Here is a 16,112-nt window from a genome sequence, read left to right on the forward strand (position 1 = left end):
GTAATTGCTAAAGTGACTCAAAAGACATGTTCCAAAGTGTCTTTTGAATGGAGAGACTTCTATGGCAGGCCTATTCCATGGAGACACTAAGGAAAGGGGAGGTGTGCTGTTGAAGTGACAGGGGTGTCTGTCTATAGGGCCTCCAGATGTCATCCTGCTCATCCCAAGGTCCTGCAAAGGCAGTTGCCCAGAGCAGAAGGGTCACACTGGATGAGCGTTGGTTATTTCTGGGGCTACTTTTACTGCCATGATTATCATAGTTTGTCATGATCCCAAGCATGACTTCCCACACTTGTAAAGTGGGATTCTTCTAAAGGGCTGAGAAACTATTGCAAGAGTAAAGTCTAAAACCTAGAGAAGGAAAATATTCATTAAAATATTGGGATTACTTCATATTTAACCTGGAACCATTCCATAAGACCTGCAGGCCTTTGGTAATTCCTGGGTAAATTTCCTTGGTAGTTGTAATGTTGTTAACAATTTTCATCCTTTTTTTTTCCCATATAGTAAAGTGTTTGGACTTTCGACCTGCAAATATAGCATTAACTTTGAAGTTATAGTTTGTTTCATTCCTGGGCTGTTGTAGCTTAACCATCTGAAAATAAGCTGGTATGACACACATTTATGTAGCCACACAGACATCCTAGCCACATATACAAAGATTGCCCTCAAGTACTTTTTGGTTTGTTTAGGTTCTTGGAGACAGGGTCTCATGTAGTCCAAGCTGTCAAACTCACTATGTACTTGAAGACGACCTTGAACTCCTGATCCTCCTGCCTCTACCTCCTAAGTGCAAGAATTACAGGCAAGTGTTACCACAGACAGCTTCACAGTCCTTTGTCAGCCTGACCTCACTCCAGCTATTGTGGTTTTAGACCAGAACCCACCACAACAAGCCCCTCTCTTGGGAGAAATGTCAAAAACAATCGCAGCAACGAGTCACTTAATGGTGTTGACATGCTCTGAGAAATGTAATGTTGGGTGATTTTGTGGCTATGTGGGCATCACAACAGAGGATTATGAAAACTAAGATGGCTACATCATCACTGGTGATATAATCCCATGGAAGAACTGTTTGGTCATTGCCTAAAGCCTCTTGTTAAATACTGGCCTGTTGTAACACACACTGATCAAAGAGTCTCTTTGGACTGCCTAAGTGCAAAGAAACAGGGAACTGTATCAATTCCTTGTACTATAAGGAAAAGGGAAAGAAGAGAGGGCAGGAAGGGGAGGAAGGAGGGGTGAGACAGGGAGATAAAGCTGAGTGAGTGGCTTCATGTCTTTGGTGAGTTCTATATCTGCTATGATCCTTACAGTAGTGGGATGGATTGCAGACCCTTGCTAGGCTAGGTAAGTGCTTCATCACTGAGCTAAATCCCCACTCTTAGTGTTTTATTCAATTGTTCTGAGAAGCTAAACAGTGTATGTGTCTATGGACTCCCCCTCCCCATCTCTAGTTGGCACCTAACTCTTACTTTCTTGGATTGTACCCAAGTACTGTAGATAGGTAAATGGAAGGTGCTAATTCTTGTTTTCATTTGTAAAAGTTACAATGAATCAATTATGATGCTATTAATAGCAACATGGTATCTAACACTGTTCCTAACTTTCCTGTGTCAAGCTGCGGGATGAGCCTGTCCTTAGGACTGGAGCAGATTCCCAGGCTGCTTCTATTTCTAACCCCAAACAAGACGCAAACCCAGTCACAGTGCTGGCAAAGTAGACTCTTGAGAGTCTGTAGTCGGCAGGAACTGAAACTGAGTCAGAGGGAGAGTGAACTGCCTTGCTCTGATTGCTTTGCTGTGGGAAAGCAGGGGCTGGGGAAGAAGTGGGTCACTGGGTCGTATTTCTCTATGGCAGCCCAGGAGTCCAGCTGAGTTAAAGCAAGACCTGTCTCCCTGTGTGTCTGTGTGAGTGAATGACAGGGGAGGGGAGAGAAGGGGAGAGGGAGCAGGAAAGAGAGGAGGGAAAGAAGAGGAGAGAGAGATGGAGGGAGAAACAGAGAGAGAGAAAGGAGAGAGGAGAGGAGGGAGAGAGAGGAGAGAAAGAGAGAGAGAGAGAGAGAGAGAGAGAGAGAGAGAGAGAGAGAGAGAGAGAGAGAGAGAGAGAGAGAGAGAGAATATATATTGGGGGGGTTCCCACAAAGGACTCTCATTCCTTAAACCACAGGATAACTCATCATTTTGTCTTCCTGGTAATCCAGATGGGGTCACCCTTCCAAAGGCCATGTTCATGGGCAGAACTTTTTTTTGTTTTTTGAGACAGGGTTTCTCTGTGTAGCTTTGGAGCCTATGGGCAGAACTTTTTAACAGGGGTATTCTGACTTTCTAGAAAAAGGCCAACATCAACACCAGAAAACCCTTTCTCTGACCTGTAGGAATAAAAGCTGTTGTTTACCAAACACTACTGTGCGCCAAGCTCTGTGCTTGGCACCTGGTGTCAATTCCCACTTTATTTATATTTTATTTTTATTTTTTTGGTTTTTCGAGACAGGGTTTCTCTGTGTAGCTTTGGAGCCTATCCTGGCACTCACTCTGGAGACCAGGCTGGCGTCGAACTTGCAGACATCTGCCTGCCTATCTCCCGCCCCCCCCCCCAGTGCTGGGATTAAAGGCGTGTGCTACCAATGCCCAGCTCGATTCCCACTTTAAAAGGTGAGGTAAGAAAGCCTAAGTGAAGTAGCTGCATGCCGGCTGGAGCTGGCTTCCCCAGCCCAGCTCCAATCCAAGGGGGCCTCACGTGGGTGGCTTGAAACTCATTCTAGTGGGGTTATTTACACTTGGGAATTGGCAAGCAGTCTATGCTACTCAGGGTCCCTGTGCTTGTTTTTTTTTTTTTTTTTCTCTCTTCTTTAAATCACAAGTTGGTTGTTAGGTGTATATCAGCTGCTAAGTGGGCAGACCTAGGATTTGAATGAAGTCTCTCTCATCCAGAAGTTCACACTGTTTGCAGTTTAGGTCTCTGAAAATCGGTTTCATCACACTGTAGGCAGTGGGGTTTTGGAAGCCACATTGCTGGACGTTGGTGGAACCCTGACTAACTATGGTCTATTGTCCCTTCTTTTGGGATAGTATTAGCAAACTCAAGTATTAGTAAACACACTTCTTGCTTGGGGAGATGTGAACTTCTACTGTCTACTCGCTCCTCCTAAGGTCAAGCCAGGGTGTGAGCCACCGAAGTTCACTACAGGGGACCAGTGGGTTTATCAGTCTTACCGAGCAATAGGTGAAGGAGCACTCATGATCTTAAAGCAGCCACAATGGAAGGTCTGCACCCAGCATATATGATGACTCCTTCATGGCTGTGTGGAAAGTTCCCTCCCCTAATCCTTCCCTTCCTAAACCCTCTAGCTCCTTCTGAGAGGCTGTGCACCGTGCAATTAGGGAAGAATTGCATACAACTGGTTTGGAGGTGTGGCAAGTTGCCCATGGCCCTCCTAACCCCCTACTCCTTTCAAGAGGAAACAACTGTCAACAAAAGCCTACCTGGGAAGATCTTCCTGAGCAGGCCCAGCAAAGATGGCAGCAGTTTGGCTTGCCTTAAATTACAAGGGCTGAGTAAGCTGGAGGTGGGATTTACAAGGTAGTAATAATGCTCTCTCCTCTATGGCACTTGGCTTCTTGAAAGCATTTTATAGCCATTTACTAATTAGTCCTCAGCTGCACTCTGTGAGCAGGTATAATGAATGCTTCCTGATGGACAGGCAAAGCCACAGACAAATTATAAAAATATGCAAGGACCCTCACTCCTTGGGATAAAAATCACATAGCCTGGTGTTTGAATCCGTATGAAGCAGAGATGCTTAATTTCTGTGCCCCGCCTCGCCAATATTTTTTCAAGTGTGTTTCAGAGAGAGAACCTTACCATGGAGCATGTGTGGAGGTCAGAGGACAACTTCCTAGGTCCTGATTCTCACCCCTCTCCCCGCTTCCTGCTTGCTCTCCCCCCTGGCTCTCTCTTCTTCCTCCCCACTTGCTCTCTCCCCCTCCCCACCTTGTTCTCTCCCCACACCTTGTTTTGAGGCGAGGGTTTTCCTGTCTCCCACCCCACCATTGGAGCGTTGTGATTACAGATGCAAACCATGGCATTCAGGTTTTTTGTTTGTTTGTTTGTTTGTTTGTTTGTTTGTTTGTTTTTCTGAGACAGGGTTTCTCTGTGTAGCTTTGGAGCCTATCCTGGCACTCGCTCTGTAAACCAGGCTGGCCTCAAACTCACAGAGATCTGCCTGCCTCTGCCTCCCGACATTCAGCTTTTTTATGTGGGTTCTGACATCGTTTCCTCATCCGTGGGTCAGGACACAACCCCAGCTACTCAGTTATATCACGGGTCTGCTGTGAAGCTACGCCGAGGTTTCTCTGTGACAGTGCTTTCTAGACAGACCGTGTCTACCTCATCAGATGTGAGGATGTCATTTATCATCTGGCTAGCCTGGGCATGTCAACCCTAGAGACTGACAAGGGCAGGATGGGGACAGTTGTAGACTGTAGTGCTGCTAAAGGCTGCAGGCTCTGCTATCTGAAGGACAGAGATCCAGTCTCTATATATACACCTCATCTCAGAGCACAAGGTGCCTGCTGGGTCCCAAGGAATCCTGGCTCCATCAGCTCTTGACTCAGTGGGCAGTAAAGCCCAATGCACGCCCCTCCTTGGTTATGGTGTAGCTAGAATAATCCTAAGTGTCTATGGGTAGTGTTTTTCAACCTGTGGGCCAAATGACCCTTTCACGGGGGTCACCTAAGGCCATAGGAAAACACAGAGATTTATGATTCATATCAGTCGCAAAATTATAGTTATGAAGTAGCAATGAAAATAACGTTATGGTTGGGGGGTCACCACAACATGAGGAGCTGTATTAAAGGGTCACAGTGTTAGGAAGGTTGAGAAGCACTTGCCTTAGGGGAGGTCTTGGAGCTCAGCACACATCTGCCCCTGAGAGCGGGAATGGCCAGAACAGATTCCAGTGTGAACCACGGAACAGACTCCCTGGGGAGTTCTGCTAAACTCTAGATGCTCACACTCTTGGTCATATGAGTCTGCTTACAGTCCTATGGTGGGGACAAGAACAGGAGTTCCTGAAAAGCTCCCCGGGAGATTCTGGTGAGCTGAGGCCACCATCTGGCTTAGCCCCACTTCTAGTATTACAGACTGACTTGAGTCATACAACCAGTTAGTGGCAGAGCGAGATGTGGACAGAGGATTATTCTGTCCTGGGAATTCCCAAGGGCAGCACCCATATCTATCCCAGCTCCTCTCTAGCCTCTTGAGAACATTCCTGGTGCTGGGGATACAGGGAAGAAAGGTACCCCCTGACTGGTACAACAGGGCTCAGAGTTCCTTCCTTTCTGGGATCATGTGGTAAAACCTGGCTCTAAGAGCCACCACAGGAAGAGGGGAGCAAGTGAGAGGCCCAGCGGGACTGTATGTACCCTGCAGGAGGAACTTCAGTTTTACAAAGCAAGAGGGAGCCCCTCCAGCTACCCAGCTCTTGGCTCTCTTGCCCAGGGCCCTTCTGTACACCAGAAGCTGCCTTCAGGGTAGGAGCATGCTACACTGAACTGTGTGTGCAGGCCTTGTTGAGTGGTCCAGCCGATTGCCTCCTGCTAGTGAGGGCTGGGAGGCTACGCGCAGCTTAACTGCTCCTTCCCACACCATTGCTGCTTTGCTGGGGTTCCCAGAGCCTCCTGGCCACCATTCTTCCTTCTGTATACTGGTGGGAGTGGTAAAGCATGGGCGGGGGAAAGATACAATGGCTTCTGAAACAGTCTTTCTAGGTAACTCAGACTAGCCTCAAACTTGTGGTCTTCTGGCTCCATTCTCCCGAGTGCTGGGGAGACAAGCCTGCACCATCTACCTGGCTCCCCCTGCTTTGATCCTGCTTGGCTGCAGAGCTGCCCAGCCTGAGGGGAGATGTCAGACATACACTAGTGACAGCCCTTGACCCCTAGCTTTTGTCTACCAAGAATAATCCATGGATTTTCACAACAGCCCAAGGGGATCCCATGAGCTCAGAGAGCCAGGGAGGGTAGAACCCACATAGGAGCTGGTGGCTGACCTGGTGCTGGGATCCAAGAGTTACTGAGTGCTGACTCTGGGTCTGTGGAGTGGGCAACTGAACGCCATAGATTCAGAATCATTTGGTCACCAATATAAGAGTAACCCAACTAGAAATGTAAATGTTGGGGTATAAATCACACACACACATTCGACACTAGTTTGACTGGGGTTGGGAGAAGGCAAGGGAATTCAACCAAATTTTAAACTTTAAAAGTTCTTTAGGACAAAGACTTGAAAGAAGGGTGTGTGCATTCATGACATTTTATTTTCCCTGGAAATTTTCTGCATGATAAAGGAGTTTATTTCTTCCAGCCAAGAAATATAAAGAAGATAGAGGGAGCAACCAGCAGTGATGGGTGGCTAGGATTCAGGGTACTACCAGTCAGCTCAAGTTTGGGCTCCAGGAGGGCAGGGCTGTGTGGGGCAGGCAGAGCTGCTGTGTGAGCAAAAGGCTGCCATGAAGACATTCCAAGTGGCTTCCGGGAAGCAGCCTGTGTGCTGACACACATGTGGACTGAGCAGTCTGGTTGGCTGCCTCTCAACACTGCTGTTTCCTAGAGCTTTCCATTGGCAAATGCGGCCTCCTGGAACTGAGGGACAAAGGTTTTGAAATAAGCCCTGGTGGGAAAGAGGGGAGAAAAAAAAAAACTGTGGTTAGTATAAACAGCTTGGACAAAAAAAAAACTTACTCAGAGCGGAGCTTTCGACCTAACTCAGAACAGTTGTTATTTATTGTTCATGCGTCCTCGGTTGGACTCTCCTTCTCTCCAAGGCAAAGCCCTCTGGATTGTTCCAAGGGAGGTACATGCAGTTCACTTCTGTGCTACCTCTTAGGATATTTAATGACCCTGCATGTTGACCTTCCCGCCTGCCGGGTTTATTAGACACTCACCCTGAGAATCTACTACCCTTTCTTAGGAGAAAGGCAGGGTATGATGATCCAAGCTGTAGGAGAGACAGCCACAGTTTTGACACCCAGTCATTTCCATGATTGAAGATACCATCAGAGTCATATTCTCCTAAGTTGGATTTGTGACTTCATAAACATAAAAGTCTAATAAGGATTCCTAAATGAGTTATGATTTGTATTTATTTCCAAAACACATGTGTAGTCTAGTTTCCTGGTTGGGTTTTGGGAGAACCTTCTAAAGACAGGCAGAATCTGGGAGAGAACATACGGCCTTCTGGATACCTGATTTTTTTCCCACTTAGACAAGGTATCACTCTGTAGCCAAACCAGCCTGGCCCTTACTACATAGCTGAGGCAAGCCTAGAACTCACTAGGTACCCCAGGCTGGCCTCTAACTCCCAGTAATCCTCCTGTCTAAGTTTACTCAGTGCTGGGATTATAGATATGAACCATCATGGTTGACCAAGACACCCAGATTTCTACTCTGCTGAGGGAAAGCCACGTTTCACATCAGGAGATGGAATGTGCTGAGCCTACTCTGTGCCAGGCAAGGAGTGACCCAGATGGGGAACCTGCCATGTAGGAGACCTCCATTTAGAGGAGGAGGCAGTCACAGAATCTAGATGGAGGTGGGTGCTGGGTACATCTTGGGCACTGTGGACCCTACCAGGTAGTTACTGAAAGACTGGGGTGGGTGTTATTTGCAGAAGACACAACAGGAGCAGAAGCTGTTGGAAAGTGAGAACTGGGGAAAGAGAGAGAAAGAGAGAGGGAAAGAGAGAGGACAGAGGGAGGGGAGGGGAGGGGAGGGGGAGTGAAGTGGGGGCATGAGTGGGCCTTTCCTTACCCAGGCTTGCCTCCTTGTCCTTGACCCACTCCCATGTAATATCTGTCACCCTTAGGCATCCAGAGGTGGCTCACCCAGTAATGTCACTTTCCCAGAAGAGTAACAAGAAGTAGAAGAAGCCCTCAGGAATTGCCGCCATCCATACAGCCCATCTTATTAAAGACCTGGTTCGAATAAGCCTGGCTTCCAGGCTCCAGCTCTCAGGAGGTGAGAAGAGCCAAGTTAGGTGTGGAGGAGCTGACTGAGAGCAGAAGTGCATGTGTCTTGAGTCCTGAGGGGAGGACAGCGGAGCCCTCCTGAGATCACAGGGAGCTATTGGTCAGCTCCAGCACAGGACCTGGGACATGGCATAGAGTGCTCCTCAACTCAGCAGCCCCTGGGGAGGTCATCTCTAGTCCAGGGTAAACACAGTTTCTAACTCCACTGAATCTCTTCTAATTGGGTTGTTCTGAATGTGGGGGCCTCTCAGAGAGGCTCTAACAGGCCGGAGCATGGCAAACATAGCACCATCAGATTTTGCCTTTTACCCTTCTCCGTCTTGCTAAAAACCATTAGATTACATTCTTAAAGCAAGCACCAAAGTATTGGAGTCCAGCAATCAAAAGTCCCCTTTTGGCTGCCCTAATTAATATGTCCAAGCAAAAATTAAACACCTCATCTTAATATAGGTTTCCCCCTTTCCCCTTTATAAACTGCCATTTGCCTGTGGGCCACATCCCTCTCCTCTCTATCCAGAGGCAGTCCTTTGTCACTCTGGGGCACATAAATCTCCTTTGCACTGAGACCTTGGTCTTGGTATGTCCTGTGCTGACTGGCCCTTTCAGTACCCACGCAGCATCTCTGCAGCATTAGAAGCTAGTGTTCTCTCTCTGTCTCTCTCTCTCTCTCTCTCTCTCTCTCTCTCTCTCTCTCTCTCTTTGTCTCTCTCTCTCTCTCTCTCTCTCTCTCATTGTAATTCTGTGACTTTAGGCCTCTTAGATCTCCTGCCTCTCTCTCCCAGACACAACTTGTCTTGGAGCTGGTCTTCCCCTGCTCTCCACTCTCCTCATGTAGAACAAGTTCATGGTTGTTTGAAGGCTTGCATCACTGGCAGTACTCTCTAGCCTGGTCCCCACCCTTTGTCCCTCCCAAATTTCCAGTCCCACAGTCCCAACCACCTGCAGGACATTCTGACCTAGAAGACACTCTGGCCAATTTGCACTTCTGTAACAGAGCTTTTAGTTTCCATGGCTCCCTAAATCCTTGTAGGAAATCCACCCTCAACTCTCTTCTTTGTTTTTGGTGACACTCCTGTCCCAACCTTGCTACCTTTCAACAAAATTGCTGCAGAGGCCCACTTCCCTTAGGACACGAGTCAGCCATGCCTTTCTGTTGCAGAGAGATGATGCCTGATCAAGACCTTAATGTTCTCCAAACTCTTGCCCTGTCTCCCAGTGGTTCTCACTATCTGGCTTCTACTAGTTTTGTTTTTTAACAAATGCATTCTTCAGTTTTTTGAGGTATGTATTTGTTTTGAGGTATGAGTTTATAAAGGGGAAAGGGGGAAACCTATATTAAGATGAGGTGTTTAATTTTTGCTTGGACATATTAATTAGGGCAGCCAAAAGGGGACTTTTGATTGCTGGACTCCAACACTTTGGTGCTTGCTTTAAGAATGTAATCTAATGGTTTTTAGCAAGACGGAGAAGGGTAAAAGGCAATGTATGTATTGTTGAGGAAAACAAAGGACCCCCTCCTCAGAAACAGTGCAGGCACCCTTCCATTCCTATTAAACTTATCTCATGCACTAAGGGACAGTTTAGTATATGAGCCCCAAGTCTATGTGTCTGCCCTGGGTGTTGCCACCTGACTACTGCCACTTCCTCACACATGCCATTTTCCACCCTTACTCCCATTTAGTCAGACACTCTTGCTTTCCACACACAGACATTTCTTACATTTGTAGGGCATTGGTCCCCAGATTCACACATCCTCCCTGACAGGCCACATTGCTCTCCCCTTTGAAATGGGGCTTACTGGCTTGGATCTGGTTCAGCGTGTTGTCCATGGTGGCTTTAATGGATATAGCTCATGACAGCCACTGGTAGGCAAGGACTGGTTTAAACACATTGGTTACTAACTGTTAAAGGTGGGTGAGACAACGACGATATATATCTGGATATATATATATATATATATATATATATATATATATATATATATATATATGGTCTATTCCTAAAATTCCATTTGTACCAGAGATAAAGCACCATTGTGGCTAAATCACTGCCATTTCCGATACTTGATTTTAAAGCACTGTGCACAGCTGCACCAGACCAAACATCCTTTTAAAAATTATTCATTCATTTATATTTTTATATTGGTGTTTTGACTTGGGTGTCAGGGTCCCCTGGAACCGGAGTTACAGACAGTTGTGAATTGCCATGTGGCTCCTGGGAATTGAACCTGGGTCCTCTGGAAGAGCAGTCAGTGCTCTTAACCACTGAGCCATCTCTCCAGCCCCAGATCAAACATTCTTAATGCATAAGGAAAGACTGTGATGTGGCAGGAGGAGTCTCTGATCTCAAACAAAACTGCATGGACCAAGAGAAGTCCTGACATGAGGCTCACAAAGGACAGTGTGGCCACCTTGGCTGCCAGCCAGACACGATGGGTGTTCATTCTGTACATGTTCCAGTGGTTTCTATTTTCCCAACAGTCTAGATGTGTAGCTGGGGAGAGCTGACTCTCTTAGTCTGAGGACCAGAGTGGACAGGCTGCCACCAGCCTCTGTAGGTCTTGCTTCAAGGTGGCTGTGGACAGGGTCACTCTGCTTACATGACAGGGGAGAGGCTGTGGTTAGGCTCCATCAGGGCACCAATATGGCTGACGAGTGGATGGTGCAGGCTGCTCCAGGCAGCGGCCTGAGTCTGGCAGCCACAGTTCCAAGGAGTCCCCTGCCATCGCTCCCAGGACCAGAGTCTCACAGGTTCTGGAGCTATTCAGCTGCCCAGTTTAGTGTTTCCTGGGAACACTCCTGTGGAAGGGGCTGCAAGGTCCTTACAAAAGGTCCTTACAGCAGGGAGCATGATTGACAGGCAAGCTCTTTACTTTGCAGAAAATTCTCAAGTTTCCTGTGTGTCCCGGGCTTTCCCTGCCAGGGCAAACTGTGCCTCCAAGGGGGAAGTGTGGCGAGGCTATTTAAAGGCATGATGCTACCAGCTGTTTGTAGCGATCGCTTCTCAGCTTGGATCCTCATTAAGTCAGTTGAGGGAGGGGAAGCGGGCGCAGGAGGGGAAAATGACAACTGGCGCCCACCCATTTATAGATGTTTCTAGAGCACTGTTTTCAATTATTTCACCTTTTATCAGAGAAAAGGAAGAGCTGCCCAGGGTGCACTAGGTATCTGCATCTATTACCAAAGGCAAAGTGTCCAGGAAGCTTCCCAAGTGTGTGATGTGGTGGGAAAGGCTCCTTGCCTCAGCATTAGCTGGCCAGGGGCAGGAGTGGGGGCAGGAGACAGATGTCTGGCATCAGCCACGTTCCACACTATACTCATGCTTAGTTTAGAAGTCTTAGTTTCAGACCAGTTGAGAGTCCATTATGTTTTAGGGTAAAATACAGTTCTGATACTCTGTTCTGATTGAAGCCCCATTTGTTCAGGGTTTCAGAAAACCCAAGAATCCCGGAAAACAGCATGCAGAGAAGGGATCCCAGGCTATGGCTAGGTCAGTTCTGTACAGAACTGGGCAAGGAGCCAGGAGATGCAGTGCTTAGCAGTCCTTCTCCTCTTGGCCTTGGACCCAGGGCTGATACACTTCTCTCTGGATGCAGTTCTCTTCTCCATACAGCCAAGAGTTTGTCCTGACGCTGATTGAGGCATGTGGTTGCAGGCTGTGGATGACAGGTCAGGCAGAGTAGGTTCTGAAGCTGGCCAGACCTCAGCTTCAGGCCTGTTCATATGCCTTACTAGCTGGATCCCTTGGGCAAGTGACATTAGCTTTGGTTTCTTCATCTACAATATGGGAATGATTAGGTGGCTACCTTAAGAGGCTCTTAAATGAGATGGTCCAAGTAAGCACTTGACATAGTAATTGGTCTAACAGATGATCAATGATGCCAACTGTTGCCATGGGGACCAAGCTGGGTCTAAGCATCGGGGAGAGGTTCAGTTTCTGGAAATGACGATAAGCTTTGTGTGGGACTGTAAAAGAGGGGGTGCATTCCATGGAGAGAAGGACAGAGGTCTGAGGGTCCCTGTCCTCAGTTCATCTTCTTCCATGGCTTCTTGACTGAGCTCTCTCCTTTCCCATATATCAGACAGGGCTGGTATCCAGGACAGTGAGATGGCTATTCTTACAATGAACCTGCAGCCATGGTCATCAGGACATATATATCTTTTGAAATTCAGTCCTGACCTGTTTGGTGGCATTTGGTGGTGAGCTATACAGCCAAAGGTACCCCCTAGGTCCTCATTCATCTTCTTCCAAACCTGCTGGATTTGTTACTTTGGGTGTGGTTTTTTGGTCATGAAGAAGAGTGCAGCTGTTGACAAGGGAGGGGTTTAAGAATCATATGACTAGCTGCCAGAGACAAGGGCAGAGTTATTTGGTCTGATCCTCAGACAGATCTTTTTATTTTACAAAAGCCTAAACATTTGCCTTCTTCCAAAACAGGACTTGGATTAAAAAATGGTTTTCCTTGGGCAACTGTAAGATGAGACCCATGATGTTTTATTTGAGCCAGGCCAGAGTGGTGGTGGGCTGGGAGAAGTGGTTCAGAGGCATGACCCTTGCTGCCAGCAAGTCCAGAACATACAAATCAAGCCATAGGTCATTTCTGAAAACAGAGGCAAGTTCTAAACACCTAATAGTTCTCACTGCCTTTTCCAGTTTTGTTCTGCAGCTGTGACATCAACTGGCACATGTTTTTCATCGGTCACATGAAAACCGATTGTGGTATGAAAATCAAAGCAGTCCCGCTAATCATGACTCGTGGTCTTTGGTCTTGCCCTGTCCTCATTGTCCTGGACTGCCACTGTAAATACTGACTCATTCTGGGTTCTTGTTTCATGTCAAAAGGCCAGGCTTATAATAGATCTCAACAAAGAGACCTGGTTCCATTTTGATGCCCTTCACTCCAAAGCCCAGGTAGCAACTGTCCATCTAACTCTGGGTACCATGGTAAATCAGTGATTGTCAGTAGGAATCTGTTCAGCTGTTGTATCCTGGGTGATGGTGGCCTGGCTCTCTGGCATGGGGTTTAGGAACATACGTGTGTTTGTAATGGTTCATGGACAATCTTGCTATACATGCCACCTCTGGTTTGTTTCTGGGGTGGGGTTTGGAGTCTAAGCTTATAAAAATGAGGAATTAGCACACTGTAGATATAATGTCTTGATATAAGGCTAAGAACAGAATGTCACATGCTGGCGGCTTCAGGCACAGGCCCCTGTCCTCACCTGGACCCCAGTCTTCCTTAGACTGAATTTTATGACACTGTGTGCACCAGTCTTAGGCCAGCATGGCCTGAGTTGGTTGGGGATGTTTAGACTTGTGTCTAGACTATGTGTTAGGCAGCTTGCCTCCTCACCTATGAGAAGGCTGAGGTTGTAGTCTTGGCATTGCTAAACTCAATCAACAGCTGTTGGAGAAGGACTTTAAAGACCACTTCTACACATCAAAGTATTGGGACAGAATCTGTTTCCTGCCAAATCATAGGGTATTTAAAATTCTAAAGTGGTCAGGATTACCTAGTGGTTCTTTGTCCTTCTGAAGTCCTCCAAGGTGGTCTTCCAGAACCTGGTGATGGGGAATGTCCTACAGAAACTTCTGCCTACAACCTGGCCAGTTCCTTTGGAGTCAGGGCAGCTTGTAGCCAGTTGCTCCAATTGTTGGGGCCAGTATTGACTCCCCGGGATGCAAGTATCTCTGGCTCCCTCCCGATGCCCTAGTGCAGTACATGAGAAGGTAGAGGAAGAGAGCACATAGCTAGCTCTCCAAAGGAGAGGGAGGAGAGGATGTCCATAGGCCTCAAGCCTCCTTAGCCACAGGGTTGGCTTGCTCTGCCAGCTTCCATCTTGAGTGAATGCTTCTGTCACATGCCAGCCAGTTTCCCACACCCCTTGGAGGGCAGATCCCAGCTCATATGCATCCATCTTTGCACCCCAGTTTCACATTGAGTGTTCTGCACACAGCAGCTCTACATGGGCCCCTCAGATATGGGGAGTGCTTTAGCACAATATAATTTTATAACAGAAGGAATGTTCACAATTGTCACAGGGAAGAGTGAACAGGGGGCAGATTGGGATGCAATGGCCCCTTACTATGATGTGGAGTCATGATACATCCACAGAGGCTTTTCTGAAAGCCCATCAAAGGTTGAGGTTAGGATGGTCCATCCTTAGTGTCTGGTGCCTGCCTTCCTCAGACCCCATTACAGGTGAATTCCAACCTGGTGCATAAACGAATGAAATCTACTCTGAGAGTGCCTGGCAGTTCAGGAGCTGGCAAGCAAGTCATCTCTTATGTTTCCTCTCTGGTCAATGTTGTAGACATCATAACCCATTGCTGAAAGGCTGGGATGGGAGTGTGCTCACGTGGCCACTGAGAAGGACTGGGATGACCTGACTGAGTTGCAACAGTAGTAGGTGTTGGGAACTGAGGAATGGAGCGCTGCTAGGGGCTTGGAAGCCCAAGCAGAGGCCAGCCCTGTGTCCATCTGGTCTCCTTCATCTCCTTCTGCCTATTATGCTCACACAAGAGACCTTCCAGTTACTCTGCCCAGGGCAAGCAGGGACCTAGCAGAGGCCAGGATGCAATGGCAATGTGAAGGTCATGGAGGATTCAGGGATCTGACCATAGCCCTGGCCACGAGGAGGGACACTCATCAGCTCACCTGCTAGGGGGAACTGACTGCCTATCTGATGATGGTGAGTCACTTTCATGGTCACAGATGGCCTTCCACTGCTAAGTGAGCAAAAGGGGAAAAAACCAAAGGATGACCCCCCAGAGAGGAAGTGCTCAGGCTACCAGCAGGGCTGACCACAGGGAATGTGGGATCTAGGTTCTAACACACAGAGTTGGTGCCTCAGGGTTTCCATACAGTATCTCTGGGCATTAGCCTAGACTCGGGGAAAGGAGCAAGCTCACCCCTAGGACATCAAACTTTTGGAAGCTTAAAACAATCATCTCCCTATTGGGAGAAACTTCTGGGGGGCTATTATGTATTGCTTACCAGGTAGTGAATATGGCCTTTGGGGGTGAATGCTAGACTTCAGTGTCTAGGGGTTGCAGCTCATGACTTCCCCACCTGCCTGCAGAAACACCTGTTGGATTTTGGTCACCCAGTGCTCTGAGTCTTTGTCCTCCAGGCTAGGTGTATACAGGTAGCTCTTGTGGCAGGTGACTAGACTAGAGAGGCCAAGGAGAAGAAGAGGAGGGGCACCCACTCTGTGTCCACAGGGCTCACTCCACTCCACAGCAGCTCAGGGTCCTGCAGTGCCCTCCTGGCAGATGCTCTCAGCTCTCTATGGCCTCAGGAGTCAGCCACAGACAAGGAAGGGAGCGAAGGCAAAAGGGCATATATACAGTGTAGGCAGATGGGATCCATTCACAATGTGACATGGGCTCATTCAAATAGTGGGCTGTGAAATCCATTCAGTGGATCATGACCAGCATTAAAATAAGTAAAATCAGAGATGATCACATGTGGACAGGGGAAATACTATTTTGTGAAACTTCTGAATATATATACTGAATTAGGATGTAAAATGAGTATCTTGCTGTGGATTGTGGTAAAAAAAAAAAATCTAGAAGCCAGAAGTATAAGGGAAGGAAGGAACCTGTTATATGCGAGATACCATGTTGCTTTTATTCATCTCTGTTGTTTTCCATCAATTCCTAATGGCCCCACTATCACGTTGGTGTCTTTATTTTGACCAACAAGAAATCAATGATCCAGAGATGCCCAGCGGCTTTTCTAGGGTCACACACTAACAGGAGGTTATGCTATTAGGAATCCAGGGCTGCTTACTCCAAAGAATACATTCTTTCCTTTCCACCCTGCCATAATTTCCAGAAGAGTGAACACTAGCCATCGAGGTGAGAAATGGGCTCAATCCTTGGCGCTACCAAAAGAAAAAGTCCTTCACTTCCTTATCTACAGGGGAGTAAGAGATAACATAGCTCGATTTTCGCATCCCCCCCCCCCCCCGCGTCCCAGCCAGACATCATTTTAGCTCAATGTTCTTCTCATCCACTAAAACTTTTGTTAGAATAGCCAACTACCCAGTAATGAATTTCAAGAACTATTCATGGACAT

General features: G+C 47.5%; 1 protein-coding gene across 2 annotated transcripts in view; it reads right to left on the reverse strand.

The window, feature by feature from the left end:
• Nucleotides 1-6,297: 6,297 nt before the first annotated feature.
• Babam2 (BRISC and BRCA1 A complex member 2) overlaps nucleotides 6,298-16,112 on the reverse strand; it is a 380,020-nt gene continuing 370,205 nt past the window's right edge. For both annotated transcript variants that reach the window (XM_027424426.2, XM_027424427.2), the window contains exon 12: nucleotides 6,298-6,672. In XM_027424426.2, coding sequence (XP_027280227.1) covers nucleotides 6,609-6,672 — 64 coding nt within the window. In that variant the 3' untranslated portion in view covers nucleotides 6,298-6,608. The remainder of the gene's footprint in view (nucleotides 6,673-16,112) is intronic.

The sequence above is a fragment of the Cricetulus griseus genome, chromosome 7, assembly GCF_003668045.3.
Source record: "Cricetulus griseus strain 17A/GY chromosome 7, alternate assembly CriGri-PICRH-1.0, whole genome shotgun sequence".
In the NCBI taxonomy this organism is placed as follows: domain Eukaryota; kingdom Metazoa; phylum Chordata; class Mammalia; order Rodentia; family Cricetidae; genus Cricetulus; species Cricetulus griseus.